At 44.8% G+C, this 11102-nt stretch overlaps 2 protein-coding genes across 2 annotated transcripts in view; one reads left to right on the top strand and one right to left on the bottom strand.

Moving 5' to 3' along the window:
• LOC125759165 (lysosomal alpha-mannosidase-like) overlaps window positions 1–11102 on the bottom strand; it is a 122411-nt gene that overhangs the window by 55302 nt on the left and 56007 nt on the right. The window lies entirely within an intron of this gene.
• Window positions 992–7141, top strand: LOC119400392 (8.6 kDa transglutaminase substrate). Its single transcript, XM_037667413.2, has 4 exons — window positions 992–1175; window positions 1658–1714; window positions 2899–3022; window positions 6893–7141. Exons 2-4 carry the CDS (start codon window positions 1665–1667, stop codon window positions 7040–7042), a joined length of 324 nt encoding a protein of 107 aa, XP_037523341.1. The 5' UTR covers window positions 992–1175; window positions 1658–1664; the 3' UTR covers window positions 7043–7141.

Genomic DNA, 11102 nt, shown 5'->3' with positions numbered 1-11102 from the left:
TGCCCAGTTTTTTGATGCGATCATCTTCGATGATTTCGCGCGTGCGCTGATGTCGATTTCTGGCCAAAGCATGGGCACTCGTGAAAACGGGCACGCAGCCGCAATACCTGTACTGCATGCCCAAATGATTATGTTGATTATGGACGTTGTTCTGGTGCTCATTTAGCCGCTCATTAAGGCACCTTCCAGCCTTTCCCAACATATTTAGCACCGCATGATAGGGCGATCTGACAGACCACGCCTTTGGCACAGGACCCAGGAGGGTCTCAGCGATTCACAGCACAAAGACGTTTAGCAGAGAATTTTTCGTGAAAACATCATTGTTGCACTTACAGTGCCGCACTTAAGAGTCAATTCCCAAGTGACGTATGATCGGCTACGACAACATTTTGGCGAACTTTTATGTTACGTGTGGACATTTCGATTGCTTGAATTCTTGTGCTTTGCCAGCTTTTGTGTTGCGTGGACACATTACTGTATTGAATAATCTTGGGCTGAGGGCACGAGTGTTGCAGTATGCGTCTTTGTATAGCCTTGCGTTTGTCTTCTACTTTGCCACAACAACTATTGTCCAAGACACGAGGAGTACAAAATGTGTCCTCTTTTTTCTTGCCATTGTGTCGTCGCGCTGAAAGTCCACTATTATGAATTTCAAACAAGTGCAAGCCCCTACCCTTGTCACAAATCGTGCCGAAAAGGAGGGCAACGCCGGGAGAGAATAACGTGCTCGTTTCCTTTTCTTTCTTTCTTTTTCTTTTTGTATATTCAGAGGTTCTTCTAGGCGCGTTTTAAGCTCCCCACTTGGCTTGTTGTGATTCTCTTCAAACCCATCGCCAAGCCGCGGAAGTTTCCAAATGAGGGACTAGGCGCGTGGCGACTTCGAGAAACGACTATTTAAGCGACCGTCGTGCGTCCACTCTTTCTTTGGCGTCGCCTTGACCTGGTCAAGCGGGAAAAGGTCGTGCCGCGCTTTGGAACAGCTCCAAGACAACCTCGCGATTGCGTCGAAAATGAAGACGAAGCGTGCTGGCGGTGTCAGTTGCTACTTTCTCGCCACCCGTGCAGATATAAAGACGCGCCGCGCCCAGTCAAAACAACTTAACTCTTTACATCTTGGCTGCCGGCGCTGAAGCGGAGACAGCTGAACCTCGGAATAGCACGCTTTCATAACCACGGTAAGTAGCATTCGCTTTTCGGTCGCGTGGCTTTCTTTTGGCTTTTCTTTGTATCTGTAATAATGGGATAAACTATTTTATGAAGCGACGTGCGGCGGCTCGCGCTACATCTGGTCATTTGCACGCGTGTAAAAATGTCAATCCTATCAAACTTGTGCGATGTTCGATTGAAAAATCGGTTTGGAAAAGTAATTTCTAAAGGATTTCTTTATTTTTTTTTTTTGAAAATAATAGTAATGTAAAGTTATTACTTATGGCCATTTGTAATTTGTAATGTAATTTAACTACTCTTAGGGCTCATTTTGCCACCTCTGGTCGGTTGTTTAGTTAGTTAATGAGTTGTAATTCGGACGAGCAGTTAGAGCTATAATAATATATAACGTAATATAAACGCAACGTGTGGCAAATGCAACTGTCACATTTCTGTGCCAGTGCATGAACACTGCCTGTTACTGAAACCGCACAAAAATTAATACTTCCAGGTTCACGATGAACGCAGCCTTTACAGCACTCCTGTTCGTCGCGGTGGTCATAGCAAGGTGAGTGCGATGTTTGACACAATGAACCAACCTATTCGAAGCTTTTGATTGGCTCAAAGTTATAAATACTGTTCAGACTGTTCAGTGCCTATAGAATACACACTGACAAATTATGTCTGTCGACTTTTACCAAGCCTCGTGTTCTAGCCATTTATATCTGGCCGCATCTTTGTACCAAGACTCGCACAGTGAACGTCACTCTTTTCTTAAAGCTTGTGAAAATTGGGGCCAAAATTAAATGCGAAGCTTACAATGAAGATCAACCGTCCAAACCACTACAGCTGTTCTAAATGGCCGCATCTTAAAAAGGAAAAATTGACAGTCCATCTAGCTAAAACTATGGAGTGCACAGGTGAAATTCTACGCTCTCACGTTTGATTCGATGATAATTCACAACATTTAGCTCACCTTAAATTCACTTTAAATCAGTTAATTTGATTCACTGTTAATTAATATTGAATGCACCTTTAATTAACATTTACTTTCATTCGCATGCCAAAGCAGGGAGGCTATCGCGGCCAGAGGATTTCCGGGATGGGGTCCCTTCTACCTCGGGTGATTCCGAGCTCACACGCTCCGGAACACTGTTCCGGCAATAAAAGTTTCACTCAGTCAGTCAGTCAGTCAGTCAGTCAGTCAGTCAGTCAGTCAGTCAGTCAGTCAGTCAGTCAGTCAGTCAGTCAGTCAGTCAGTCAGTCAGTCAGTCAGTCAGTCAGTCAGTCAGTCAGTCAGTCAGTCATGTGATGCACGTTTAAATCACCTTAATTCACATTTGATTCAGCTTATTTGATGAGTACTCCTAACCACTTTGCATACACATGCTAATTTAATTCACTTTAATTCACATTTGATTCACCTTTCAATAACAATAATTCTGTGGTCCTAAAGTGAACTTTAATTGTCTCTCTCACCCTTGTAATGCGGATATGCGCCACATGTGGCTTCTGGCAACATTCGTGTTCTCAACGCCGGACGCCATTTTTTTAACACGAAAGTGTTTTATGCAGGGGTCCGCCAAGACTTTCGTATTCCCGTCACGGAAATACGTCAGAAAAATGAACGCGATCAAATGACAAAGAAAAATAAACTAGGAGTGCCGTTCATAGGGGTCGAACCCACGACCTGGTATGTTTTTTTTAAAATACTCATGAGCCATATAAGATTTTTGTCTTGAAACATCGCAGCTCCTCAGCGACGTCACCTCCGAACTGCGCAGCCGTCACGTGCAACCCGGACGTCTGCCCACCAAAGCAGTGCGCGTGCGGAACCTACAAGGACCAGTGCGGCTGCTGCGACATCTGCTACAAGGTGGGCCAATACATGCAGGGCGTCTCAGCTCACTTTCTCCAAGTATACTGTTTAATTTCGCGCACTTCAAAGGAATGCTAGAAAAAATTATACAGGGCAGTTATCTTAGCATAGATGAAATAATCCGGAGCTGCTGAACAAACTTTACAACTTTTCTATTGAATATGTTTGTTAGAGTTACAATTTTAAATGTTAATTAGAAAATTTTGGTTACTTAACTAGTTTATCGGATTGATAGTTATGTTCGTATGTATGAAATATTCCGACGTTTCAGAACAAGTACGTAAACTTTTTCATTGAAGAGTTATCGTTGTAGTTACTAATTAAAAAGTTAATAAAACGCTCCTTGTTAATTAGTCCGCCTTGCGGATTGGAAAAATATCCTGACGTGTTGCGCACGGCTCAGATATTGGGCCAATTGGCTCCGATACTGGGCAAACAAACATATGCGTAGCGCATCTGTTTGTTTTTGTAACACTAGACGCAAGTTAGCTGAAACACCCTTTGTGTGATAGCAAGGATAAGAGAACAGATAAGACGATTTTAGCTACTTGAGGACCACTAATTCGGTACGTACGCTGAACAAGCATTCAACATCCTTTAAAAATAAAGAACAGATGTGCTGTTGCTTCTATGCACGCATTAGGCGCAATCTTATTGACGGAACAAAAGAAGGGATTCAAAATTATTTCACTCAGCACGCTCTCAGGACATTTTACAGTGAGCAGCAATGCGTTTCAACGCACATTTCACCTGCCAACTGCCATCAACACGTGTTTCTTAACAAAAATATCAGCTTGTATGAGAGCCCTGTAACATTAGGGAGTTTTGCATTAGGGGCCCCAAAGAAATAGCGTCGAATCCACTGCGCTTGCTCGCGACCCGAACAGCGTATGGGTTTTGCGTTGGGGACGCTATTTCTTGAATTTAGCGGGAGCCCCAAAGCCTGCCCCAGAAGCTTTGAGTCAAACAACATGGCGGCACTCACTGAAGTGACGGCTCTCAGCCAAGAATGTACTGACCCGATTTCTGAGAAATGGGTGACATTATGAATTAAAAATTTGCCGCGTATCTCCGTGCTTCGGTGCAAATGTCGTCCAAAGACGATAGAAGAGGCGCTGCGTGAGATATAGACGACATCTTGCAATACGTCGGGAAACATGAGTGCTGTGTTGCGGACTTGTAATCCCGGAGCAGCAGCAGGCGAAGACCGGCGGTGACCAACGCGACTGGCGGGGACGCCAGCCAGCCCGAACACGCAGTTTGGCGCGAAGCGCCGAAGCAGAAGAAACGTCCGCACTCAACGAGTACTCTCCAAATGCTCTTTTATTTACACGTCGCCTGGGTAAAACAGAAATGCCAGAGCGGCGCCCCATGGCATTCGTACAGTGCAATACTGAACCAAAACCGAAACACAACAATGAGCTCGTGCAGAGGGCACGGAGGAAGGCAAGTTTCAGCGCAGTCGCATTTTCAGCGCAGCTTAAGAAACTAGGATCTCTAGAATTACCTATCTATGTATTTTCTATTAAAGGAACACACCACCTAATACTTACCTAGTGATGTTGCGCCTCAGCCTCAGATATGCGTAATGTTTGCTTTTTGATCAACAATGTACACAAGTATGAACCTAGTCAGCCGTTCAAGGTGGCTGGCCCTTCGGCAAGTGGTTCAACTTTGGCCGGGTGGCTGAATCGAGTGACGTGCCGACAAACAGAAAGACAGACAGAAAGACAGACCAAAATTTCTGCGTTTAAGTTCCCCAAGAAAGACTATCGTCTTTAAAAACGCTGACAGATACAGTCACTTTCTCAGATATCACGCACGCAACAAAGACTGGCCGAAAAATAGTCCACGTTTTTAAGATCAGTTGCCGACTTTAGAGCTCGTAGGCTTAACCTGGCTAGGGTAGCTAGAAGTTGGATTGTCTTGGATGAAGACGGCATGAATGTGGGCTCTCACAGTCGATGGAGATTACCAGTGAATTCATTACCACTACACCTTCCAAATGAAAATATTAAAGAAGGCGTGTACCAAAGGTAATTTTCTGTGCCATCTTTTAATTATTATTCATCGTAGTTTGCCTTTCTGGCCGTGAGAGCACTCCAAGCGCAAGGAGGACGCAAACACTCGGCGTAAAAAGCTATTCGAAAACTCACCTCCTGCTTGACGCAAAGCCAGCACACGCAAAGCACTTTGGGGCCCCAAACTGCTGGGGCCCCTATTCGAAAGCTCCCTATTAATGCAAGATGTCTCACGTTTCGTGCTCTCGTTAATATCTCGCCGCACCAACTTCCAGAGATTTGCCACTACATAGGATTACTCGCCAAGAGAGTCGCCGAAGGCGGTGCAAACGCATATCGTTACGCAACGCAAACGACACTAGGCGTAGCCTTGTTTTCCTGGCCAGCACGGTTCTAGACTGATTCTTCACGACGCACGGCTATGAGGAAGACATTATACCGAGAAAGACAAGCTGAATGAAGTTACGCGCGCGCTTTGACTGAGGGGACGACATCATTTATACTCCCGGATGTGAGCTAGACGAGCAGGCAATTTGCTTTACAGACTTCTTCAAGGAGAACTTCCTGGGCGTCACCGTAATGGCATCTCGGGTTTTGTGAACCCACCTCGCTCCCGCTCGAAACACACTGTAGAAGTGTGTACCACAACTTGCGACTTGTGTACACCTGCCCCGGAGCGTGTAGAAAATGTGAGCTCAGACTTCCGGGGAAATGTCTCTGGACTTCCTTAGTAACGCCTACTGTCGGGCTAGTTGGTGCGTAGCTACAGGAAAGGCTTTTCCTATACGCGCAGAACAAGAACACGGACCATGGGAAAGCGCACATGCGCAACTGAATTTTGTTATCCCGATGCTTCGCCTCGTATACCCTCGAGCATACGTACGAGACCACAGACAGAAGAGCTTACATGGAAAGAAAAGAGTGCTTATGTCACGTTTTACCAACTAGAAAAGTAAACTCATTCGCGTAAAGAGACAACGTCGGGAGGCTGGTCTCCAAGTTTCTTTAACTACATGGCCATAGGCGTGCGTAGGGTTGCCCCCGAGGGGGGCTGCCCCCCTCGTGCGCACGCCTATGTACAGACGGGTCCACTGTTAAAGGGAACACTTGCGTTTCGGGTATGTCCGGATTTCGCTCTCCTACAAAAGCATAATGGCTTAGATTTGCATAACACTACTGGTGGTTGACACTTCCGAACCCTTATGATAGACTAGTAACGTGCACGAAGAATCTTTCCGCATCCAGTGGCAGTTAGGGGGCCAGCAAAATTAAAGTTGCTCATTCGAGTGTTCCCTTTAACAGTGAACCGTACTGTACATACCCTCTGCTAGTTCCGGAGCAACCTTGTCTCTGTTGTTCGCGGTATTGTGCGCGTGGTGGGTGGTATAGAAAGATAAGCGTCGGTGTCAGACTATTAAGTTGATAGTGTGTACTTTTCAGCGTATTCTCTCTTGTCCGTTTCCTGTTGTGCGACCTTTCCCGCCTCTACACTTCCCCTCTCTCAAATTAAACCATAGACATAGCAACTTTCTGAAGGTGTGTGCTTGATTTACTCACGTTCATTAGAAGTAAGAGAAAAAAAAGTCAAGAAGAATATAGGGGATGCTATTTGTAGGCATCCATTCTGCCAGAGCGAGGCCCTCGCTTTTTAAGGGCTCGTTTTTCTTTGCTAGACACATTAATTGACTAAGAGACAAGAAAGCCAAGGTAAAGTTCTAATTAATGTTGTGTCTAGCAAAGAAAAACGAGCCCTTAAAATTCTCCTTATTTTGTTGATTTTCTTAAGCGTTTTTCTGGAGTGCTCTCGCGAATTTCATTTCCTGCTGTTCTTATTTATTTCGCGCAGTGTCCGGGTGATCAGTGCAACTCGTGGATCTTAGACCGGTGCACGGAAGGCCACCGATGCGTGCTGGAAGATCCTTCCAAGCGCTTTGAATTCGGCGGGCAAGGACGCTGCACCCCTGAGGATTCAACGGGCACTTCGCAGACTTCGTAAATTTTACGCTTGTATGAAGGGTTACCTGGACGCGAACTTTGACCATTTTCGATTACATACAAAGAAATAAAAACGTGAAGATAAAGCTAATAAAAAAAAGAAACACGGTTTTTCTCATATCAGTAAATTCATCTTTCACAATCCCTAAATCACCGCGCTTGCCGCGAAAATACGCTTGGTAAGCTGGAAAACGCACAAAAAGATCATGCGGATGGCGACGCCACGTTGAAATTCCCGCACTAAACGCCGTGACGTCATAGACCCTGACAGTGTTTACTAGGTCCTGTGTAGTTCCTAATCAGTAAGGATGAAGCACATTGGCCTCTGAGGGGACCACAAATTTAACATACCAAGTTTCAGGAAATTTCGTTGAGCCAATGTCATCAAAAGACGAAAAATGCACTTTGAAACCTGTGGCGTCACGCGCGACATCGGCGCGATATTTAAAAATGAAACTGTGACCTTGGTTTTCTCCTTTATTAATAAACAAGAGTTCAGAGTACAATTTAGCAATCTAAATCGATTCATTGTTTCACTTTAGTGTCCCTTATTAAATCAAGAATAGCAATAACAAGACGAGTACTTAACCGTATGAGAACCTACCAACTCACCGATAGTATCAATCAGTAGCGATGACACAATGTGAAAAAATGGAGCAGCTAGGTGCTGTATACCACAATATCTCCACAGCAGTCGAGTTACAACAGAACAAAACAGGCATCAAAGACCCCGCGCGCATGGTGATGCTGCAATAGCCAAAGAAAGGAGAGTGACTTGTGAAGCGGTGGTCTGTGACGTCACAGGTTGCGTCATGGAGTGGACAATGTCACTAAGTGTTCATAAACGAAGTAAGTTACGTTGTTTTTGAAAATAAAAAGGAATGAAGCCAGAAATTCTATGAACTTCCTAAGAGAAAAACTACACTATGTTCTTGCTACTCCTGGTGGAATGGTATTTCAGGAGCCGTCGGATGCTTTTCAACCACACGCGACCGACGTATGCACAGCGGTACGTAACCACTACTAGCATTACGAAATACTCAGCATGCATTTACTGTCGTTGAAGCAGTGTCGCATAGTTTTAAAAAGTCAGGACGTCATGCGTTTAAGTGGTGGAGGAGGTACAGCCGTGAGCGATATGAAAGAGAACACCGAAATTAACATCAAGAGGCCACTTCTGGCTTAATGCAGTTGCCAAGCGCTAAAGTGTTCATAGCATTTAATACAGAAGAGGAAAAATACTTCTTGCAAACTAACACGTCATATTCGCATCCGCACTTCCTGAGTAATCTATACCTAAACGCGAACTCGGCGTTCCCTTTCATAATTGTTCACGACTGCATATCAAGCTATTATCTTCCGCTGCCTTTCCGATGCCTTCTGTACGCACAAAATCAAGGCGCAGCGAAAGCACATAGTACTCCATGAACGCAGCCACATGAAACCGTTTTAAAACGAGTACACACGCACGAGGATAAGGTTTTGCGTGTATTTCAATGGGTGTAAGCGGTGCTGGCCATGTTCGACAACAACACACAGGGACACGACAACGACACAGGAAAGACAACCGAGGACACACAAATGACACGACACCTTCACTACAGTGACACGGCTGTAGGCGTGCGCACAAAGTGTAGGGTGAGGGGGCAGCCACCTTTTTCCCCCTTGATTGCAATGCTTTCTGACAGCAAGGGCATCAATTGGTCGGTAAAATATAGGGGGGGGGGGGGGAGTAGCGCTGAGGTGACACTTTGCTCCCCCTAATGAAAAACCGCGCGCAACAACAAAAACTCCGGCGTTTGTGTTCTGATTTCTAATAATAATAATAATAATAATAATAATAATAATAATAATAATAATAATAATAATAATAATAATAATAATAATAATAATAATAATAATAATAAAGGCAGCTTCGCACTAATGGTGCCAAGCCTGAGGGAAGTGCGGAGCTGGGCGGCTTTCTCTTTTTTCTCTCTTCCTTTCTTTATTTCTTTATCTCTCTGTTTTTTTCGATGTCATTTTTTCTCTGTTTATCTCTACTTATTTCTTTCTCTCTATATATATATCTATTTCTTTCTCTCTCTCTCTCTCTCTCACGATTGATTCCCATTTCCTCTGTCTTTCTCTGTCTCTCTATTGATTCTCTCTCTTTCTTCTCTTTGTGCCTTTCTTTCTCTACACTTCTCTCTCATTCTTTCTATGCTATGCTTAACTCTCTTCCTTAACTCTCACTTCCCTTTCCCACTCCCTTGCCATACTACACAAGGCTATGCTGTGCTCTGCTAGCGTGCCTGGATAGCCGGGTGGTTAATACACTCGCCTTCGGATCGTGGGAACGCGGGTTGGAAGCCCGCCTCGTGAAGACTTTCTTTTTTTGCCAAGAATTTCTCTCTTTCTATCTCTTCCTTTGTCTATCTTTCCTTCTCTCTCTCTCTCTCTCTCTCTCTCTGTACTCGTTCTCTCACCCATCAGAGTTATTAGAGGCCACGCAGGAGAAATGATTCTGGAAGCGAAGCAGGAGAGGACGAAGATGAAGAAGAGGTTGAAGAGAGCGCGTGCTAGTTCATGATGATTATCATTTATGTTCACGCGTCACGGACCAACCTGGTGTTCTTTAACGTGCACTGACATTGCTCAGTAAACGGTCCTCTACCTTTTCGCCTTCATGGAAATGCGACCGCCGAGGCCTGGAACGAACCCGCGACTTTCTTCTCAGCAGCCGAGCACCGTAACCATGCCACCACGGCAGACTTGTTCTGATTTCTTCTTTTGCGTCCATGTCTGTATACCGATTTCTTTCACAATGAATCCGTACCACCTAGTTCAACTTGCTGTAGCTCTACATAATTTGTTTAAGTGAAAGACAAGTTATAGCTGTCGCTATGATTACTAATTAGCGATCGGATCAAGCGTAGTTAAATTTCATGCACCAAGCGTGCAGTACACAGACTGCCTGTTTTCTGCAATAGCCTTTTCACGGGTTATCGGCGAGAACTACCGACTTTCATCCTGCATACGCAGCAACCAACTCGAGACGCAGCGTCCAGTGAACCACACGCGAACCATGCATACTAGGCGAAAGGTGCGCCGTTTTATCAGTACCTTTTTTTTTCTTTTTTTGCTGGGACGCTTCTGCTTTTAGCTGAAAAAGCCTTCCTCTGTTGTCGCTATCAGTAGAGACAGCGACCTAACTTTTTCCTACCATATATAAGGGCACTTGCTGAAGTCTTCCACAGAAGAAAAGAAGATCTTTCAGCTGTAGGAAGGAGAAGTGAGGTGAGAAACGTCCCATATTTTCAGGACTGCACAAGGGAGGATTGCACTGTATATAGTTGATGGAAATTCCTATCATACTAATAGTGTCTTGTTAGAGCCAACAGGCAGTCAAGCCAAGGAAAGTGTAGGGGACGCGTTAAAGCGTCGGATGCGTTATTCGAAGGTTGCAGGTTCGGTCCCTGCCGGCGGCAAGTTGTTCTTTCGCCCAGCTTAATTCGCATTTATACGATAATTACTACAAATAACGTCCCCTATACTTTTCTTGGCTTGAGTGTCTGTTGGTTCTCATTAGCGCTGTGTGTACCACAAAGACAAACGAGCCCTTAATTTCCCTTCATTCGTTGAATAATAATGTTTGTAGCTTTCTTGTCGCGACTGATGTCTATTTTACTGACATGACGCCTATACAGGCATCATGTCAATAAACGGTGTCATGCCTTGCCTGACATGACGCCTGTCTAGGTGTCATGTCGGGCGAGGAATCACGTTGACAGATGTATTATAGCGTGGTAGAAGAGTGAAACAACAGCCAGGCGTCACACAGTGCAATAAGCATAACAAGTTGGTGGTTTAAAGCTTCCCACCCATTACAAAAGTCTCAGCCGTAATTCTTCATTGTTGTCACACGTAGCATCAACAAAGTGGCCATGCTGCCTTAAAGACGCGGAGAGGGTACCTCGCTTCTCCGCCGAATGATGAATGATGGCATAGTGTGCACTTCCCTACATCGCAAAATTATCATGATTTATGGCGAAGTGATTACTTTGCAACTGTTCTCGTAT

The sequence above is a fragment of the Rhipicephalus sanguineus genome, chromosome 7 (genome assembly GCF_013339695.2).
Source record: "Rhipicephalus sanguineus isolate Rsan-2018 chromosome 7, BIME_Rsan_1.4, whole genome shotgun sequence".
Lineage (NCBI taxonomy): Eukaryota > Metazoa > Arthropoda > Arachnida > Ixodida > Ixodidae > Rhipicephalus > Rhipicephalus sanguineus.
This window is presented reverse-complemented; position numbering and strand designations above follow the sequence as displayed.

Bases quoted from the DNA above. Each gene is read 5' to 3' on its own strand.
- LOC119400392 (XM_037667413.2), top strand. From the start codon at position 1,665: ATGAACGCAGCCTTTACAGCACTCCTGTTCGTCGCGGTGGTCATAGCA. The intron at 1,715-2,898 runs GTGAGTGCGATG...GAAACATCGCAG, and splicing joins GTCGCGGTGGTCATAGCAAG to CTCCTCAGCGACGTCACCTC. The intron at 3,023-6,892 runs GTGGGCCAATAC...TATTTCGCGCAG, and splicing joins GCTGCGACATCTGCTACAAG to TGTCCGGGTGATCAGTGCAA.